The sequence below is a fragment of the Aotus nancymaae genome, unplaced genomic scaffold (assembly GCF_030222135.1).
Source record: "Aotus nancymaae isolate 86718 unplaced genomic scaffold, 86718_ANA_hifiasm-v0.15.2.pri h1tg000057l, whole genome shotgun sequence".
NCBI classification, from domain to species: domain Eukaryota; kingdom Metazoa; phylum Chordata; class Mammalia; order Primates; family Aotidae; genus Aotus; species Aotus nancymaae.
Window position 1 is genome coordinate 29,514,593 of NW_026988471.1, and position 22,435 is coordinate 29,537,027.

The 22,435-nt window shown below is 35.0% G+C and overlaps 1 protein-coding gene across 5 annotated transcripts in view; it reads left to right on the top strand.

The window, feature by feature from the left end:
* LCLAT1 (lysocardiolipin acyltransferase 1) overlaps positions 1 to 22,435 on the top strand; it is a 201,072-nt gene that overhangs the window by 70,567 nt on the left and 108,070 nt on the right. For all 5 annotated transcript variants that reach the window (XM_012475503.2, XM_012475500.3, XM_012475499.2 and 2 more), the window contains 2 exons: positions 2,537 to 2,705; positions 8,839 to 9,037. In XM_012475503.2, coding sequence (XP_012330926.1) covers positions 2,541 to 2,705; positions 8,839 to 9,037 — 364 coding nt within the window. In that variant the 5' untranslated portion in view covers positions 2,537 to 2,540. The remainder of the gene's footprint in view (positions 1 to 2,536; positions 2,706 to 8,838; positions 9,038 to 22,435) is intronic.

Consider the following 22,435-nt stretch of genomic DNA (forward strand, 5'->3'; position numbering starts at 1 on the left):
GCATGCCAGAGCCTTGATGGGGGAAGCATTACATATGGATACAATGTGAAGTGTAGCCCTGCAGGGAGTTGAGGGGTGAGTGTCTAAACATAGAGCTAGCTAATCACTGACTGGCAAAAAAAACAAAAAAAAAAACAAAACAAAATAACCAGTAGATAGAAAAAGGTAGTTACAGGGTTTCCAAGTAGAGCAGCAGCATTGAGCATTGCAGGATTGTTGGTCGATGCGGGGGTTGGGTGGGTGTATAAAAGGAAGTAGACATTGAAAATACCAATTCAGACGTTTGTAGGGTTTTTTTTTTTTTTTTTTTCTTTCTTTTTTTTTTTCCTGGGGAGAAGCTAGCTGTATTGTCATCAATGCAAAGAGAAGGACCTAAGCCTCAGAAAAAGAAAAGTTGAGGATCGGTGGTAACACAGACCACTCCAGGCCCTATGGGGGCTCTGGGAATTGTTCAGCCTGCTGCTTTCCAGTGGTCTTTTTCTCTGCCCTTACTCCGTTACCCCACCTCTTAAAAGTTTAGATCTAGAGTTTAGCGAAAAGCCAGCTCTTAGTTGGTATTTATTCAGTTTGTATTTTGAAGGATTTTGTACATGTACTACTGTCAAGTATCAGCAGAAGTTTTAAAATACACTTAGTAGTTCGTTGGGCATGGTTGCTCACCCTGTAATCCCAGCACTTTGGGAGGCCGAGGCGGGTGAATCACACAGTCAAGATATCGAGACCATCCTGGCCAACATGGTGAAGCCTCGTCTCTACTAACAGTAGAAAAATTAGGTGAGCCTGGTGCCACGTGCTTGTAGTCCCAGCTACTCGGGAAGCTGAGGCACGAGAATCACTTGAACCTGGGAGACAGCGATTGCAGTGAGCTGAGATCATGCCACTGCACTCCAGCCTGGCAACAGAGCAAGACTCTGTCTCAAAAAAACAAACAAACAAACAAAAAACACTTAGTAGTCAGTCTTGATTGTATGTTTTAAGGAATTTGACCTGTTTTGTTTTTTGTTTGTGTGACATTTTAAAAAAGCACCATGACATTTGAAAATTTATTCTGTTTCCCGTTGTGATTCTTTTGTAATATTCAGAGGTCTTGATCTCTGGGATCCCTTTTTTACTATATAGATTTTAAGGCCATTTTTTAAAATTGTTTTACTCTTTCTAACAATTTTATTTTGAGACAAAACATAGTCTTTCTCTAATATAGTTTAGGTTGTAAAATCAAATGTGTATTTATGTATTTTAGATGGTGTTTCCAACAAGCATTTATTTTAAAACATCGGTATGATGCTTTGCTTATGAGGACCTCCCTACAGTAATCCCTTGGAAATAGCCAGTGAAGAGTCTGAGTTCTCCTTAACCCTTCAACTCATAAAGAGCCAATTTAAGGCCAAGTGCCCAAGATGTTATTTTTAGATTCTAATGTAAAGAATTAATATTTCTGAATTTTAAAAAAATGTCAGTATACTCTGCTAAATTGCCATTGCTTTTATGTGTAGAGTAGTCCCCTCCTTACCCACAGTTTTGCTTTCTGCAGGTTGAATTATCCAAGGTCAGCTGTGGTCTGAAAATACTACATGGAGAATTCCAGAAATAAACAATTAATGGGTTTTAAAATTTGTGTGCCATTCTGAGTAGTGAGTGGGGTGAAATCTGATGCCGTGCCTCTCTGTCACATCTAGGATGTGAATTATCCCTTTGTCCATTGCCTTGACGCAATATATGCTTTGCTACCTGCCTTTTGTTAGTCCTTAATAGCCATTTTGGTGATCAGATTGACTGTCAAGGTATAGAAGTGCTTGTGTTCAAGGAGCCTTTATTTTACTTAATAATACTTTATTAATAATAGTTATTATTAATCTCTCACCATGCCTAATTTGTAAGTTAAACTTCATCATGGTGTGTATGTATAGTATATATAGGGTTTAGTACTATCTGTGATTCAGGCATCCACTGGGGGTCTTGGAATGGATCCAAAGTGGGGACAAAGGCTTCTTAAACTAGATAACTCTTTTTGAGGTCAGACATTTGTTCTGTTGAGAATATCAATTTCTTTCTTTCTTTCTTTCTTTTTTTTTTTTTTTGAAACAGAGTCTTACTCTGTCATCCTGGCTGGAGTGCAGTGGTGCGATCTTGGCTTACTGCAACCTCTACCTCAGCCTCCCACATAGCTAGGATTACAGGCATACTACCACACCTGGCTAATTTTTGTATTTTTAGTAGAGATGGGGTATCACCATGTTGGCCAGGCTGGTCTTGAACTCCTGACCTCAAGTGATTGGCCCCCACTTGGGCCTCCCAAAGTGCTGGGATTACAGTTGTGAGTGCCTGGCCAGAGAGTATCAATTTCTAATATACTGGCAACTTGTTTGATCAGTAGAGCATGTAGGAGGGTCATCTCTTTGAAATTCAGGCTCTTATATTGCTTATTAGAGCCTTTCTGTAGCCCTATAGTTAAAGATGATTTTATGCTTCATTCTGAAATTGAATTTGAGATGTTAAATGTATAGTAACAAAATATATCCTTTTTTATGTCTTTCAGAATCATGGTGTCATGGAAAGGGATTTACTTTATACTGACTCTTTTTTGGGGAAGCTTTTTTGGAAGCATTTTCATGCTGGGTCCCTTTTTACCTTTGATGTTTGTAAACCCATCTTGGTATCGCTGGATCAACAACCGCCTTGTGGCAACCTGGCTCACCCTACCTGTGGTAAGTTACACACCAGAGGAGACTGTCTGCTTGCACTAGAGTGCCCCCTACCCTCGATAGATACCTAAATCCATGGATGTTCAAGTCCCTCCAATATTTGCATGTATCTTATGCACATCCTTCTGTATGCTTTAAATAATCTTTAGATTGCTTATAATACCAAATACAATGTAAATGCTATGTAAATAGTTGTTATCGTTTGGGAATTGTATTGGGAATAACGACGGGAGTCAAAAGTTTGTGCATCCTCAGTACAGGCTCAGCTATCCTTTTTTTCCCGTGAATATTTTTGATCCATGATTGTTTGAGTTTAAGTTCACAAATGCAGAACCCAAGGATGTGGAGGGCTGAGTGTATTTTTCTGTGTTCCAGTGGGCTTCTTAGATCTGTAGGTTGGTTGGTGGTGGTGGTGGTTGTTGTTGTTGTTGTTTTTAACTGGGAAATTTTAGATCCCTTTTTTCACATTTTTTTTCTGACTTATTGTCTCCTCACTTTGGGACTACAATTATATGTATGTTTGATTTGTCACACATGTTACAAAGGCTCTCTTTTTTCTTTCCCTGTATTTTTTCCTCTATTCTTCATATTGAATGATTTCTATTTATCTGTTTTCAAGCTCAATGACCCTTTCTTCTATCATCTTTATTCTGTTGTTTTGTTCATCTAGTGAATTTCTATTTAAAATATTGTAAGTTCTGGAATTTATTTTGGATTCTTTATTGCGTGTTTTACTTTCTTGAGATTTCTCATTTATTCATTAATTATAGCCATATTTTCTCTTACGTCATCTGGGTGATGTCTAGTACCTTTTACTCTGTCAGGGCTGGTCTTTTAGGCAAAATTTCTTCTTGCTTTTTTAATATAAGTATGTTTTATTCTGTGATGGGATTGCAAGAGTAGTTGGCAGGATCTCACTCTGCCTGGTGACAGAGTGAGACTTTGTCTCAAAATAAATAAATAAATAAATACAAACCACTTTGTCTGATGGTCTGGTAGGGTAATAGCAATATAGTACAATTTTGGAAGAAAAGTGACTGAGCTGGACTTATTGATAGTGTGATCTTTTGAGATGCACCATCTTACGAGATTTTCAAAGATAATTTCACCTATTCCTAACTTTTGCTTTATTAGCTGTTTGGACAGTTTAACACACAGGTGAGATTTAACTACCAGAGTACTAGTGAAAAATTAGTATAAATTTGGAAAACTGCTGTCACTCAGCTGTTTAGTTTACTAGTTACAACATATTGGGCAGAGAAAGTTTTTTTAGTTAAGAAATGTATAGACTGAATTCCTCATAGCTGGATTACAGAAAAATTGATATTCTAGTTTTGAGATAGTGAACACCTCTGTTGAAAGAAACAGAGAAGAACTATCAAGGGTGTCTTTTATCACCTTTTATCTCATACTTGTAGAAGGAGCTAAAGGGAGTTTTTAAGCAATAGCAAAATGTTATTTTTAAATTCAGAGTGAATTTAATCTAAAATTTATCGTTATATGCCTCATTGATGTACTTTATTTTAAGCAATCCCAGAAAGTTAAAAATAATTTTCAACTAAAAATAAATTAGGATAAACGTATTTAAACTAATTATTGCTTCACAAAAATAGTCACAAAATGCTGCTCTTTCGTTAAGTTTCTCTTGTGGATTAAAATGATTTTGTTGGCAAGATTTTTCTTGTCTTACTATTTTTAAGGAGCACATTTTCTGTGCTAAAAGAGGCATAGCAGTGAAATGTTTTAGAATCTTAGAATTAGATGAGACTTAGAGGTCACTTTGTCTAACCTAACTGTGTGTGCAAGAGTCCCTTCTAGAACCATTTGCAGGGTGACCATTCAGTCTTTCTTTGAATGTTTCTATAATTTGGAGAGCATGTCTTTGTTCCTTTCATTTTTGGACCATTCTGTTCAATATAATCAATATTGTAATGGTCAAACTCAGCATGTGCTCAGAGCAGTTTTTGCTTCTCAAAATTCTGACTCTAACCAACGGTCTGATTACTACCTGGGATTATAAAAATTACTGGGAGTTCTGTCCTTTCACCATAAATCATGCCTTAGGAATTTAGAGGTCATTTTCTAATTGTCTATCCGGGGCACAAGTTTCTTCCACAGGCTTCTGATACCATTCCAGTCCTAGCACAAAACAGGTGTTCAATAAACATAAATTGCTGAATGTGATTTTTGTCTACACTGTTGCTCTTAAGAAAGTGGATGCTCAGTGTTTGAAGAATGAGTTGGGATTGCAAAGCCTCAAGTATCTAGGGGTTTGGGGAACCATACCTAAGCTGAGCCTGAAAAGCAAAAGCAGATGTGTAGATGAGTTGTTATTACCTCAGACTAAATAAAGATCCATCAGAATGATAAATGAGAGTGACAGCAGCGGGCATGATGGCAAAACTTTCTCTGTGATCATGAGAGGAAACACTCTCATCTTTGCGTTTTCATATTGGAACACTTGGATGTAGTAAGTAGTGGTGTAGAAAAGATCCTCAGAAAATGTTCCTATATTTTTATTAAATAATACACAGAGAACTCTTTGACCAATTAGGTAGAAATTATGAGAATTGTTACTCTTAATATAAGAAACAATGCATTATAAAATTTTATAAGATTTAATACTGTTAACACTATTATCTCCTAGACTAGAAATAAAATAAACGTGAGAAATCTGAGAATATTGTTTTTTTTCCCATTCTTTTAGTCTGGATTATTTGAATTCTCGAGTTCTTTATAGATATTACAATTTTATTTCTATGTAGTATATTTGTTTTTCTGCCTTTGCAGGAGCTGTAAATAAGGTTGACTGGATATGTCTCGTCTGGTATTACAAATGATTAATGTGGACTTGAGATCTTGGCTGCCCAGAAGGTTATTTATAACTTCCAGGCATATTCTGATAGAATGCTGGATGTCAAGGGAGAGAATGTCATGTTATATGAGATGTTCCTGGACACACAGTCTTGGTGGGTTTTTTTTTTTTGGAGACAACACTCTCTTGCCCAGCTGGAGTGCAGTGGTGCAGTGAGAGCTCACTGTAACCTGAAATTCCTGGATTCTAGCAATCCTTCTGCCCCAGCCTCCTGAGTAGCTAAGGCTCTGGGCATGTGCCAGAATACCTGGGTTTTAAAAATTGTCTGTAGAGCTGAAGTCTTGCTGTGTTGCCTAGGATAGTTTCGAATTCCTGGCCTCAAGTGATCTTCCTGCCTTAGCCTCCCAAAGTGCTGGGATTACAATCATGTGTGAGCCTCCACACCCATCCCAGTCTTGAATTGTTTATTTTGTTATTTTTCATAACGAAAAAGGATTGTTTGGGATCCATAGGTATCATATATTCGAAATTGCGTATATAGGGTTAGATTTGAGGTTTGGGATTTATAGGCTTAAGACTTTTAACTCTTGATCTGGCTCGGTGGCTCATGCCTGTAATCCCAGCACTTTGGGAAATCCCAGTACTTTGGGAGGCCAAGGCAGGTGAATCATGAGGTCAGGAGTTTGAGGCCAGCCTGGCCAACATGGTGAAACTCTGCCTCTACTAAAAATACAAAAAAATAGCTGGGTGTGGTGGCAGGCACCTGTAATCCCAGCTATTCGGGAGGCTGAGGCAGGAGAATTGCTTGAACCTGGGAGACAGAGGTTGCAGTGAGCTGAGAGATCACGCCACTGCACTCCAACCTGGGCGACAGTGCGAGACTCTCTCTCAAAAAAAAAAAAAAAAAAAAGATTTTTATCTCTTTTTTTTTGTACAACACACAACTAACAGGCAACTTCTTTTTCCTGCCAACTAAGTGAAGGGCGTTCCACTTTCCATTTCTTTGCAAAAACTTAAAAGTGTATCATATTTGGAAAGTAGAGTGGAGGTCATCCAAATTAACCTTGTATGGTAACTTTACACATATACCTTGGCCCAGGACGTATAATTCAGTGATATGTTTTGGTACTTGATGGCCCTTTATACTTAGAAGTAGAAAAAGGGATATTTTTTGCTCTGGGTCTAAGCCTGGAGGACTCCCATAATCCTTTTTACCCTGAAGTCTTCCATGTAGGTATTTCACTTTCAAGGGACTTTCTGAAGTAGGGGTTATAATTAGTTGATCAGTTATGGACCCTTTTGAAAATTTGATGAAAACCCCAAGCATTTTACCTAGCAAAATATGTGTACACATTGACATATCTTTATATACAGCTCAAGATGAATACATTTTTATTGACCTCTTGGAGGCCATCCTTCTAGGACATAATAGGTGCTAGATTAAATACCCATGCTTAAAGTGAACCTCATCTGTGGGAAAGTAACTTAATGCGGACCTATGGGATATCTGTAGCTACTTAGCCCAAATGATTTTGTATCAGGATGTTAATGTTTTGACTCTGTAACAATTTGAACATAGAACTTTTCTAACTTCTTTTTACTTTCTAGTATATTTCTTTAGCTAATATTATTTTGAACCTTTATTGATCATGTTTGTTATGTTTTCAAAACCTTACTGTTTTGTATTGCATTTTTTTAAAAAATGCTTTTTGTTGTGAAGTATAGCAAACATACCGAAAAGTAATTAAAACACAAATGTACAATTTAATAAATAATTTTGAGTGTAACTATCAATCAGGTCAAGAAATACAACATTACCAGCTCTCCAGCAGTCTACCTAGATTTCCAATGAAAACACCCTCCTTTTGGTAGAAGTAGCCATTAATCTGACTTTTAAGATAATTATTTCTTTCTTATTCTTTATAATTTTAACATCTATATAATCACCTTTAAAATACCTTAATCTTTTAGAAAGTCTTGTATATTGACATTTATTGTATATGTTTTTGTTTTGCTGTCTCTCAAAATTATGCTTCTGTATGTCTTTCATGTTGCTGTAGATAGTTGTAGTTCATCTACTTTCGTTGTTGTATCATTTTTCTATTATATGAATATACCACAGTTTTTCTGTTGGCTATACTTTGATCAGGATTATCATGATACTCGCCAAGAGAACTTTTATTTTATATTTTGCCTTTAGATCAATTCTCTTTTTATTAGTAAGTCAAACATTAACTAGTAAATTTGTTACATGTAAATAATTTGAAAATTCAAATAACAGTTTGAAATCAATAATCAAGTTTTATTATAATCTGTGACTTTACTTTCAAGAACTCTAAGTCTATAGTATAGTGTTTTTCTAAATATTTCATATATATTGTATACCTGGCTATCAGAAAAGTGAATTAAGCAAATTCAGCAAATATTTGAACATTACTATATTTCAGGTACTATTATAGGTGCTAAAGGCTTGTAGCATTTTAGATGTATAGTTAATTTATTCTGTAAAAATAAAGATCTGTCAGAATAAAGATCTGTGTTTTTGTTTTTAAAACATCATAGTACAGGAAGCTATAAAATGAACATTTTAACTTCCTGGGTTTTTTTTTCCCCCCTTGTATCCAGTGCTAATTTTTTTGACTATTCTTTCTAGAAAAAAAGATAATAATGTTACATATCTATATCCCTAAAATATTACACAGTAGAATCTTCATATACACCTTTTATATTTTCTTTTTCTTTTCTTTTTTTTTTTTTTTTTTGAGACAATCTTGCTCTGTTGCCAGGCGCCATGCTAGAGTGCAGTGGCACGATCTTGGCTCACTGCAACCTCTGCTTCCCAGGTTCAAGCAATTCTCCTGCCTTAGCCTCCCAAGTAGCTGGGACTACAGGCATGCACCACCACGCCCAGCTAATTTTTTTTTTTGTATTTTTTAGTAGAGAGGGGGTTTCACCATGTTGGCCGGGATGGTTTCGATCTCTTGACCTCATGATCTACCCACCTCGACCTCCCAAAGTGCTGGGATTACAGGCGTGAGCCACTGCGCCCAGCCTATATTTTCTTTTTATTTAATAAGATATCTTGATTCGAGGACAGTTAGCATTTTTTAATTAGGAAATCACCAGAAGCTTAAAATAGAAATAGTGCTTGATACCTTCTAGATAACCTCACCCCCAATTTTTTATTATAGAGGCAAGGATGATGGGAAATACTATACTTTTACTTATTAGAAATCGTAAGATTTATTTATAGGGCATGACAAAATTTACCTATGGAAAATCATAACTTTAATTTGCTCTATATCTGTATTATTTTCTTAGGCACTATTGGAGACCATGTTTGGTGTAAAAGTGGTCATAACTGGGGATGCATTTGTTCCTGGAGAAAGAAGTGTCATTATCATGAACCATCGGACAAGAATGGACTGGATGTTCCTATGGAATTGTCTGATGAGATATAGCTACCTCAGATTGGAGAAAATTTGCCTCAAAGCCAGTCTCAAAAGTGTTCCTGGATTCGGTAGGTTATTATTCATACATTATTTTAAGTGGCTCGTTCATTTTATATGTAGTGCACCCAGTGTAAAACTGACTTAAGCATTAAAGGGATTCTATTTTTATCCTCATTGGACTAAAAACAATCTCAGGTTCTTTTGTCTTTAGAGGATCTGCTATGGCAGATGACTTTATTTTAATCTCTTTTTTGAAAGTATTATTCTGAAAGAGAAATAAACTATTCTCAAGGAAATTAATATATAGTGTCTGAGGATCACCAAATTGAAGGATATGAATTAATAGTTCAATAACTTTTTATTGCATGTAGTACTTGTGATTTAGGCCAGAAACTGGTCTGTGCTGATAAAGTACTTGACATTGACTGATTCATTGATAGTTATGTAGTAAATATTAATTGAATACCTAGGTTCCAAACATTATACTAGATACTGGTACTTTCTGAACTTTCCCAAACTAGAACTTTTTTAAAAAAAAAGTCTTTTTTTTTTTTTTTTTAAGACGGGGTTTCACCATGTTGGTCAGGCTGGTCTTGAACTCCCCACCTCAGGTGATCTGCCCACCTTGGCCTCCAAAGTGCTTGGATTACAGGCGTGAGCCACCACGCCCGGTTGTGCTTGTATAATATAATATTAAAGTTCCTGGAAATGTTTATTTTAAATGGCTAGGAATACAACATATTCATTGTGTGTTGGAGAAGTAGCGATATTTCAGCATTGCATGTTAAAAATAAATGGCCTCCTTTCTCAACTTGCTACTTAATGTTAAATGAGGGAGGGGTACAGATTATAAATATATTCAAACCAGTTATTCACATGGGTATATGAAGTACCCACTGTATACTCCTGATAGCCTCATTAATTACATTTATACTTCTGTGGTTTACCTAGGTAACATTTCTTACTTATTTAAACTATTTACCCTCTTAAACCCTGTGTCTATTAGATATGGTTTGTGATTTGTGAGGGCATAGGTCAGGCCCTCACGTGATAGGCCAGTAAGGGTAGACTAGTAAGGGTGTTTGTGGTTGATTTACTGTTTGTGTTTTAATTGCTTTTGTACTTACAGTTTTATCTTTCTTTTTGCCACTTTTCCAATATAGTGGTCTCAGGTCAGTCAGATTTCTTATATGGCAGCTGGCTTTTCCTAGAGAACACTCTCACTTGAGAACTAGCAAGAAGCTACAAGGTATTTTATGACCTAGCCTTAGAATTCAAATAGCATCACTCCTACCATATGTTATTGGTAGAAGCAGTTACCATCCTCAAAGATTCTAAGGGAGGGAGCACAGACGTCACAGATTGAAGATGTGTCATAGATCTCAGTATTTAAAAAATTGCCAGAGGACTGATAAATAAAAAAGGCACATATTACCAATAACAAGATTGATTCTACATGAAATATACTAACAGGATATTAAGAATAACATTATGCCAGTGACTTTAAAAGTATATGAGATTTTAAAAATACAGAAAAATGGAACTGACAAAATCTGACATTAACAGAAAATGAAAAAGCTGCATTCAGTCTCTTTTGTGTGTCTAATAGAGATTGAATCCATAATTAAAAGTCTGCTTACAAAGGTTTTTGTAGGACAGTCGCAACTGTGTATTTTTTGCCACCTTTATTTTTCAAAAATTATGAAATCAAGGAGAGGAAAGAAAACCATGTATCACCCGTCTGTGTAGTATGAGAAGACAAAAAATGCCATAAACTTTCAATTGATTTATGAAGAGAAGTAAATTTCAAAACATTTTCTTCTTCCCTCCCATCTTCATGAATTGAAGAATACTAAAAGTGGAGAGAAGAAGATTAAGAGTAGAATGATATGCACCTGGGGCTTGCTAGCAACTCTGTCCCTTCTGGTGGCATTGTGTGCATGCATGTGTTCACCCACCAGGTCCAAAAGACTTGCCTTCCCAGTGTCCCTGCCTCCTGTAAAGCCACACTACAGAATCCACAAACCGCTGCAGCCTAGGCTAGTGAGGCACTCACAGACACCACTGATGTTGATGAAAGCTGAAGAAATCATATGGAGTCTATATTACTGTTCTTACATGGAACCAAAGTCAAAGCACGCTACCCAACTGACACTATATGACATACCTACAGGAAAAAGTCTTTCCCTATAGAAGCTATATCATACAATTGGAAAAAGTGACTGTTCCATCGTATGCACAGATACCAATGTAGGGACACAGGAAATGTGAAAAAGCAAGGAAACTTGATACTGCCAAAGGAACAGAAGAATTCTTCAGTTAATGGACCCCAGAATAAAGGAAACCTATCAAATACCTGAAAAGGAATTCAAAATAAAGATCTTAAAGACACTCAGCAAAATACAAAAGAACACAGATAAAGGATTCAAACACAATCAGGAAATCATGATCTGAATGAGAAATTCAGGAAAATGGTAGATAGTGTAAAAAAGAACCAAACAGGAATCTTGAAACTGAAAAATTCAGTAAATGAAATAAAATCAAGAGCTTCAACAATAAACTAGATCAAGCAGAAGAAAGAATTTCTGAACCTGAAAACTTGTGTTTTCAGATAACCCAGTGAGATCAAAAGAAAGAATGAAGAAAGCTTACATGTAGAACATATGGAACACCATTAAGTGATCAATTTTTGCTTTATGGGAATTGGAGAAGAAGAGGTTAAAAAAAGGCATTGTAACCTACTTAATGAAATAATAGCTGAAAACTTTCCAAGTCTTGGGAGTGATACGGACATCCAGATACAGGAAGCCCAATGATCTTCATTCAGATGAGTTTAACCTGAAAAGGCCTTCTCCAAGGCACTTTATGGTCAAACTTTCAAAAGTCAAAGAGAGAATTCTATAAACATCTAGAGAAAGGTTCAAAGTCACATAAAAGGGAATCCCCATCAGACTAATGGCAGATTTCTTAGCAGAAACTTTACAGGCCAAGAGAGAATGGGATGATATATTCAACATGCTGAAATAAAAACTGCCAGCCAAGGATACTATAACTGGGAATGGTATTCTTTAGAAATGAAGAAGAAATAGTCTTTCCCAGATAAGCAAAAATGAGAATTCATCATCACTAGACTGGCCCTAAAAGAAATGATTAATTACTTCTGCATCTAGAACAAAAAAAAAACGTATCTAACTGTCATGAAAACATGCAGATAAAACACACTGGTAGAACATATATATAGATGAAAAAGAGAAGGAACTCTAACACTACAGAAAATCACCAAATTGCATAAACAATAAGGAAGAAAGGTACAAAGGATATACAAAATAACCAGAAATCAGTTTAAAAGTAGTGGGGATAAGTCCTCACCTATAACAACCTTGAATGTGAAGTGTTTAAATTCTTCAATTAAAAAATATAGACTGGCTGAATGAATTTAAAAAAAAAAAGACAAAACAGGACCCAACTATATTCAGCTTATAAGAAATTGACTTCACCTGTGAAGATACACATAGACTTAAAATGAAGGAATAGAGAAATTTCATGCACATGGAAACCACACATGAGCACAAGTGGGTATAGTGCATCAGATAAAATAGATTTCAAGAAAAAAAAAAAGACCCACAACATAAAAAGTGACTGAGAAGGCAACTATTAATATATAATGATAAAGGGATCAATTCAGCAAGATGATATAACAGTTATAAATATATAAACACCAAACATCAGAGCACCAAGGTATATATAAAGCAAATACTGTTAGATCTAAAGGGAGAGTCAGACCCCAATATAGTAATAGTTGGGGACTTAAACACCTCACTCTCAGCAACATGTAGGTGATCTAGGCTGAAAATCAACCAAGACATACTAGATTTAAACTGCACTATAGACCAAGTGGACTTAATGGATCTTTAAATAACATTTTATTTAACAGCCACAGAATATACATTATTTTCATAAGTTCATGGAATATTCTCCAGGACAGATAATGTGTTAGGCCACAAAATAAGTCTCAGCAAATTTAAAAAATTTGAAATTATGTTAAATATCCTGTCAGACCACAATCTAATAAAGTTAGAAATTAATAACAAGAGGACATTTGGAAACTGTACCAATATTTGGAAATTAAACGTGCTTCTGAATGACCAATGGGTCAATCAAGAAATTAAGAAGGAAATAAAAAATTTTTTGAAGCAAATGAAAATAGAAACATAACATACCAAAATGTGTAGGATACAGTAAAAGCAGTAGTAAGAGTGCAGCATATAGCAATAAATGCCTACATCAAAAAGGTAAAAAGATTTCAAATAAATAACCTAATTCACCTCTATGAACTAGGAGAGCAAGAGCAAACCAAGCTGAAAATTAGTTATAAGGAAAGATATAAGAAAGATCAGAGCAAAACTAAACAAAATAGAGACTAAAAAATACAGAAGGCCAATGAAATGGAATGTTGATTTTTTTGGAAAGATAAATAATAAAACTGGTAAACCATTAGCTAGACTAACAAAGAGAGAAGATGGAAAAAAAAAATTGGTCAGGTGTGGTAGCTCATGCCTGTAATCCCAGCACTTTGGGAGGCCGAGACAGGCAGATCACCTGAGGTCAGGAGTCCTAGACCAGCCTGGCCAACATGGTGAAACCCCATCTCTACTAAAATACAAAAATTAGCCAGGCCTGGTGGCGGGCACCTGTAATCCCAGCTCCTTGGGAGGCTGAGGCAGGAGGACTGCTTGAACCCAGGAGGTGGAGGTTGCAGTGAGCCGAGATTGCGCCACTGCACTGCAGCCTGGGTGACAGAGCCGGACTCCATCTCAAAAAACAAATTAGTAAATAAAAAATTAGAAGTGTAATATGAGATATTACAACTGATACCACAGAAATACAAAGGACCGTTAGAGGATATTATGAATTACTATATGCCAGCCAATTCGAAAACATAGCAGAAATTGATAAATTCCTGAACATATAACTATCAAGATTGAAATAGGGAAAAATAGAAAACCCAAACAGACCAATAACAAGTAATGAGATTAAATTAATAATTTAAAAAATCTCCCAGCCAAGAAAAGCCCAGGACCAGATGCCTTCACTACTGAATTCTACCATCCTCCCCCGACTTTTTTTTTGAGACACAGGGTCTCATTCTTACATATGCTAGAGTACAGTAGCATGATCATGGCTCACTGTAATCTTAAACTGCTGGGCTCAAGTGGTCCTTCCACCTCACCCTCCTGAGTAACTAAAACTATTAATACAAGCTTGCACAATGATGCCTGGCTAATTTTTTTAAAAATAAAACTTTAGAGCCAAGCATGTTTAGTCAGGATCTAGACACCATTAAATGTTCTCTTTTAATGTCAGACATACTGCTTAACAGGCTTAGCTGGTCTACATTCAGTTTATTTGAGAGCATGTATTATAAGACTATGTAAACAAAAACCTTAGATTACCATGTATGGAGCATGCTAAAGTAAACTGTCCACTAATCATTTTAAGGAATCTTTTTTAGATAAATGGTTTGTACTCCTTAATCATGGTCCATCTTAAATTAGATGTCAAAAAAAAATTTGAGTCATTCAATTTGGTTATAATTTCAGGAGAAGGAAAAGGTAAAAGAATCTCTAGTAGTAAAAGAATCTCCCTTTAACTTATTTAAAGGTCACAACTGCATATCATAACATAATCCACTTAAAGAAAATGGAGTTTAAGAATGTTAAGTAATTTGCCTTCTTACACATAGAACTGTGGGGTGGCAATAAATTATGAAACCAGGTCTGTTTAGTTCTACAGTCAAGGCATAAAAAATATTTAATATTAAATAAAATGTTCAATTACTTAACTTTTATGTATTATAATTAACAGGTACATTATAAAAAATTCAAAGCTACAAAGAGTTGTATACAGAAAATAAATTTTTTTCCCGTGTTGGCTCTGTAGTCACTCAATTTCCTCAAAAAAGTTGTTACCAATTGTCTTCAGAGATAAACCATGCATATACAAGCAGATTATTTTGTTACACTCAATTTTTTTTAATAGAAATGGGTGTAACAAAATATATACACTGTTCTTCATATTTTATTTTTTAAAAAATATTTAGCAATATATGTTGGAAATTATTCTCTGTCAGTGTATCCACTGCTGCGTTATTTTTAGTATTTAAGGATACATGATATTTTTAACCCATCCACTGTTTAAATTTTTGCAGTCTTCAGCACTTACTAATAATGTTGCAGTGATTTTCTTTGTCTATGCAGTATTTCACATAAAACTGAATTTATCAGTAAGAATTGAAACCTGGATCATCGTATGGGAGATAACTGTCCATATCCATCTATAGGAATTAAATCAGTTTCTGTTTTAGACGACAATATATATGCTGTTTCATTATACTCTCAACAACATGGTGCTATGAAATACCTGGGTCTTTGTCAAACTTATAGTTAGATAAAAAAGATATTTCAGTGTAGGTTTATATTTAGTTTTCTTAAAGATGATGAAGCTAGACATTTTTCTGTTGGAATGTTAGTCTTTATCCTGTTGGGTTATACAAATGCTTAGTAGAAATATTAACATTTTGTCTTTGGTGAGTTGCTTATATTTTCTCTGTCTTTTGTCCTTTTTCTTAAGTTTTTTTTTCTAGTGGAAATACTGTTTTTATGCAGTCAAACTAATTAATCTTTTATGTCATCTGGATTTTACAGTCAACTTAGCTTTTCCATCATGCTTTTATGGTTTCATTTGTCATGCTTATTGTGGTCTAAGCTAGGAGAGCTGGGCATAGTAATTATAGCTTTTTGGTTGGCCTAGGTAGGAGGATCACTTGAGCCCAGGAGTTTAAGGCTGCATTGAGCTATGATTGTACCACTGCACTCCAGCCTGGGTGACAGAGTGAGACACTCTCTTCAAAAAGCAAAAAAAAACCAAAAAACAAAAAATGCTAGGAGAAAGGGACTTCTTGTTTATCCCCCCAGATAGCTACTCAGCCCAGTCTCTTTTCTGAATAATCTTTTCTTGACTAGTTTGAAATGTCACATTTTATCAGGTTTTATTTTATTCTGAATTTTCATTTGCTGTAGGATCTATTTCCAGACTTTTTGTTCTCTTCTGTTGATCTAATTATACATGCGTACCATGCTGTTTTATATACCATACCTTTATATTATTTTTAATGTATTACTTACATTCAATAAAATTAACCTGTTTTAAATTGCATACCATTATGTAACTCACAACAGTCAGGTTGTATCCTTGTACCCTTTTGCACCCAAACCCTTGGATAATATGGGTAATGTGTATTCAATTTTATAACTTCCATACAGTTTTTCTCCTTTTACATTTTTACCAATAATGTAAGAGAGAGTTCCAGGTGTCCCATATCCTCGTCAGCATTCAGTATTTTTAGTCTTTCTGACTTCAGCTATTTTTGTGGCTTTGTTGTGGTAACTTACTGTGATTTTAATTTTCATTTCTCTTAAGACTAGGGATTTTGAACCTCTTTTTATGTGCTCATTGACCATTCATATAGCTTGTTTTGTGATGTTTCTAGTCATATCTTTTCTCCTTTATTTATGGGTTGTTTCTTCTCTAACTATTGCTCTATAAGAGTTCTTCAAAAATTCTGGATATAGGCTCTTTATAGATATGATTTTTGCAGTTTTTTTTTTTTTTTTAAACCCCAGACTATGGCTTGCCTTTCTGCTTTTTTTTTTTTTTTTTTTGAGACAGAGTCTCACTCTGTCACCAGGCACCAAGCTGGAGTGCAGTGGTGCGACCTCAGCTTACTGCAACTTCCGCTTCCTGGGTTCAAACAATTCTCCTGCCTCAGCCTCCGGAGTAGCTGGGACTACAGGCATGCTCCACCACGCGCAGCTAATTTTTTTGTGTTTTTAGTAGAGACGGGGTTTCACCGTGTTGGCCAGGATGGTCTCCATCTCTTGACCTCATGGTCCGCCCGCCTCGGCCTCCCAAAGTGCTGAGATTACAAGCATGAGCCACCACCTGGCCTCTACTTTTTTTAAACCTGTCTTTCAAAGAGCAAACTTTATTTTCAAGAGGTGTTTTTAATCCATTTCTTATTGTTTGTTCTTTCTTTGTCTAACCTTGTGTCACAAATATTTTCCCCTCCCAGAAGTTTAATGATCTTCTTAACTTTATGTGTGACCCATTTTGATTCAGTTTTTATTATGAGGCAGGCAGGGTCAAGGTTTACTTTTTTTCCTATACCGCTTTCCAGTTTTTTAGCAGCTGTTATTGAAAAGTCTACCCACTATCCACTAAACTAACTTAACACCTTTTTTGAAAATTAGTTGTCCGGTAAGTGTTATTTCATCAATATCACATTGTCACTATACTGTAATTTTATAGCAAGAATTGAAATCAACTGTTCTTTTAAAATTTTTTCAACTATTTAAGTATTTTTCCTCTCCATTAAAATTTTAAAATAAGCTTGCTAATTTTTTCAAAAAGTCCTGTTAAGATTTTCATTGTGATTGCATTCAATCTAATTTCCATTTGTAGTACTTGTAGTTTTTCATATAAATGTCTTTCACAGCTTGCATTTGATTTGTTTCTAAGTATTTTTGATTGATGCTATTTTGGAGTTGTTTTAAATTTTACTTTCCAATTGTTTGCTGCCAGTTTATAGAAATGTAGTTGATTTTTGTATCTTGCAACTTTTCTGAATTCAACTATTCTACATGCTTTGTGGGTTCCTTAGGGTTTCTACATACATAATCAAATTGCTTGCATGTAAATATAATTTTAACTTTCAATTTATATGCCTTCTTTTCTTTTGTCTTATTGCAGTGGCTATTTTTTTAGTATAATGTTAAGTAGAAGTGCTGAGAGGAGACATTCTTGCTGTGTTCCTGATCTTAAGATAGAAAGCCTTGAGCCTTTCACTGTAGAGTGTGATGCTAACTGTAGATTTTTCATATATGCTTTTAATTAGGTTGAGGAGTTCCCCTTCTATTCCTGATTTGCTGTGACTTTTATCATAAAATGGTGTCTAATTTGGTTTTAATGGTTTTGCTATACCTATTAAAATGATAATATGAATTTTCTCCCTTATTCTATTAACATGTTAAATTGCATTGGTTAATCTCTAATGGTAAACTAACCTTACATTTATAGGATTATCTCCACTTAACCTTTTTTATATATTGTTGGTTTCAATATGCTAATAGCTTTCAAGAGTTTTTATATATATATTTATTAGGGATTTTTTTTTGAGAGATATTTATCTATTTGTGGCTTCTTAAAATGAGATGGTCAGTGTTCTCTCCTTACATGTTTTCTTTTAAGAGTTTGTGTAGGACTGATGTTATTTCCTCATTAAATTATGAAAGGAATTCACCAGTGAAGCCGTCTAAGCATGGAGTTTTCTTTAGTAGGTATGTTTTTAATTAGAAACTCAATTTTTTGAGTTGATATAGAATTCTTTAGTTCTTCTGTTTCCTTTTTTTTTTTTTTTTGAGATGCAGCCTCTCACTGTCACCCAGGCTGTAGTGCAGTGGCGTGATCTTGGCTCACTGCAGTCTCTGCCTCCTGGGTTCAAGCAATTCTCCTGCCTCAATAAAAATTGTGTTATCGAAGTTGTCAAACTAAAGTGTCGAACTAAGGCATCAAGTGGTTCATAGTATTTTGTTAATCTTTTAATGCTTAAAGAGTCTGTAGTTAACATTCCTTCTTTTATTTCTCCCTTTTCTTGTTCCATCTGGCTGGAGTTTTGTCAGTTTTATTGATTTGCGCCTCTCCTCCTAAAAGAATCAGCTTTTGGTTTCATTGATTTCTTCCCCTCCCTTCATCAATCTGTGTTTTTAGTTTTACTTATTTCTTATCTTTATTATTTCCTAACTTTTATGTTCTTTGGGCTTAATTTGCTTTTTTTTTAGTTTTTAGTTTTTTAACATAGAAGCTTAAGTCATTGATCTAAGATCATTTTTCTTTTTAAACACAGGTGTTTAGGACTATACATTTTCTTTTAGCACTGCTGTAGTTGTGTGTTTTGGCCACATGTTTTTCTGTAGACTGCCTTTAGCACGAGGCTGAAAGTTTCGGAGAAGGGAACATACTTTTTAGAGTTTTCCATCTCTCTTCCTGCAAGTGAGCATGAGCTTGCACCAGTCTCTCTGCTTCTACTCCCTCCGTACTACCTTCTGATGATTACCTTTATCTTATGTCCAGATTTTTAATTGTTTTCTACAGGGATGATTTGACCAATAGGGTCTTAACTCCATTATGCTAGAAAATGGAAATTGCTTAAGGACTTTTTTTCTTTTTAACTATTAAGAAAATGATTCCCAAAGCATATGATTTTAGAGTTGGTATAGAATTTAGAGATTACTTAGTTTCTATGCAATACAGGAATCGTCTGTGACTCATTCTTTCTTCAATTAGTTACCAAATCCTAGTTTTTCTCAAAATATAAAAATATTCTGTTTCCGATTATGCTATTAGTAGCTTCCAGGTTGCAGCTGAGATCCTGATCCCTTGGTCCTTTGGATCATCATTCTCTTCCTTCATACCCACCCTTAAATACCCAGTAGGGCTAGAGTCCTTCTCAACTTACCCTCTGTGTGTTACTTCTGTCAGCTTTGAATACCTGATGTGTGTCCTGTGCTTAAGGGATTATTCTTGTTTATCCTGAGGCCCACTGTGGATATTGGTTTATGAAGGTGGATAACACCCTCCTACCCCTTACTTACAGAAATCCATATTAGACTTAGGGTCCATTATCTCTTTCCTTGACCACCAAGTGCTTATTTCTCCTACTCTGTACTGGTGTAGTCATTTTTATTATTGCAAGCCTGTCCTTCTGTAATACAAGAGGAAAATTCATCTTGAGCTCCTATTTAAATATTTCATTCTTAACTTTTACATTTGTTTGTTTTCTTTTCCTTCCTGAGTTACAAGCTACTTATAGAGTATCTTACACATTGTAGGCTCTTAACTATTTGTAAGCTTGATAGAATTTCATGAAAATGCAAACTACTAACAGGAACGGATTTTGGATTGGAGAAAAAAGATGTTAGAACCTCGAAAGCAAAGAAATACAGAGTAAACAAGGCATGAGTGTAAGCAGCAAACAAAACAGCATGCTTGCAAATGAGTTAAAGAGGGAATTAAAGTTGGAGAAATGATAGAGAAAAGAATAGATGCATTGTAATGGTCAACTATATACTGTTTCAGACTATACCAGTTTTAGTTTGTTGACAATTTGGTGTAATTTTAGGGAGTATTTAAGATTGCTAGTCACATTTCTTTTTTCAAATAAGTGTTTGCTTACCAGATGTTTAGAATATAATTATCTGGTCTATTTAATTCATGTACAAATGACTAAAGGAAAACACTGTATCTGTAATGCCAGGTTGAGAAATGGATGAGAATTTAGAATTAGAAAGTTCTTTTCTTAAAGTGTAAGAGCAACAGACTTATGTAACAGTGTAGGAAATAAATCATTATGAGTATTTAGATTTCAGGTCAAGTTATAAAGAGTTTTGTTAAATTAACTAAACTGTTTAGAATTTACTAAGATATATACAGAATAGATTTTAAGAAAAATGTAGAGTTCAACTATCTCTGATGGTAGTGCATATGTAGATTTTTACTTTTAGCCAATTTTATGACCACTTAATAACTAGTGAAATGAAATATTAAACTTAAAACTGTCATAAAAAGTCCATTTGCCTAGTGATTCTTTGCCAGGAAATGCATGTGACAATTGTATGTACCCAGCTCATGGCTTCTTGGTTTCTCTGGATCATGAATCACTCTAGAGTGAGAAAAGAGTTTGAGTCTTTTAGAAAGCTTGAAAAGGAGAGTAATATTAAAGAGATAGTGATTAAATCCTGGCTAAGTCATGGATTAAGCCAGAAATTTTCCTGATATGACCTCATGATTTCAAATTAAATTGTTGTATAATTCTGGAATTCTAAAACATTACATTCTGTACAGAAGTATCGTGGTGAAAACTAGGAAAGTCACACATTGTGGTATATCTAGATTATACAGACAGCATGGTCTCTGATGAATGCTTTCATCCCTTCTCAGTTTTTCAAGACATACGAAGACTTACTGGATATGTAGAAGTTCCTGTAGTGGTCTGCTTTCACAGGATAGTGCAAACTGTATAGTTCAGCCTCCTAGAATATAAACTGCCAAAATATTAAATAATTTTTTTAGTCAAATCTGAAGAAATGACTAGAATTTTTACATGCAATTGGTATTTTTACATATGTATTTTTCTTTTTAAAGACCATGAATAAAAGTAACTCAGTTACAATGTGTTGTTTACCTTTTTAGTATACTATAGGAACATGATTATAATGCATGATGCTGCTAACATCAAAGTGAGTCAATACAGGGATATGTGGATTGGAAAGATACATTTTATGTGGTCAGATTTTCAGTTTGATCTGTAGTTTATTGATGTATATAGAAATATCACTATAAATTTGTGTAAATATGCCATTGCTGACACAGTTTTAAGAATTACTAAATGTATTGAAGTCACCTTAATTTTATTTACTATCACATGTTAAACACAAAGAATAGATGTCTTTCTGTTGGATGCATTTAAAATTTATAATGCCTAACTTTACCTCCTGTGACAAGGAAAACTCCCTCTTTCTTACCCAGCTTCCTCCTACTTAAAACGGACATTCACTAAAATTAGAAGAAAGTCATGAATATTTTTGACTCTATACACTTTGGTGAGTTCGTTTTTTAATTCAACACAATTTAATGCTGCCCTCCTGCTCATAACCAGAAGAATAAGATGAATAGATTTATCTTATTGGTGATTTTGTGCCAGGAAATGCACATGCCAGTTGTACATGCCCAAACTAGAAAACTTCCCACAGGACTCAGTAACACTCCACTCCTGCCGATTTCTTTAGTGCAATCATAGGCATCAGTTTTGTTACCTGCATTAGGTAAAGGTGCCTTTACCCAAAAGTAACAATAGCTCGAGCCTTCCTGGAATGAATCTCCACAGCTAGTGTGTTTGAAGCTCCATCTGTGATTCTTTCTTCAAAGGGGGCTTCTAGTCAAGGATTCCTGGCTACTTATTAATTATGCTATAGCTATTACTGTCACAGCAAACTTTCTGGCGCTCTGGCCTTCTTCATTGCATTGTTTACTTTATGGTATCCTATTAACTAATCACGTAAAGCTTCACAGCAGCCTTCTTCCCGTGTTATTCCATATATTACTTAACAACTAAAGGCCAGAATTAGTATTTTACTAATCTTAACAGTGAACCATTGTGATGCACACATCCTAGACAGAGAATGAAAATACCTGATACTTGCTTTTTCAGCCTCATGTCAACAGGGATGGTTGTTTGAGCCAGTCGAACCAAAGGGGCTTATGGGAGAGAATGTTGGAGTCTCTGGGAAAGATAGTCCTCCTTAATAAGATGAAAGAAGTCGATGAAGGGCCTGTGCCTCTCCTTTTCTTTT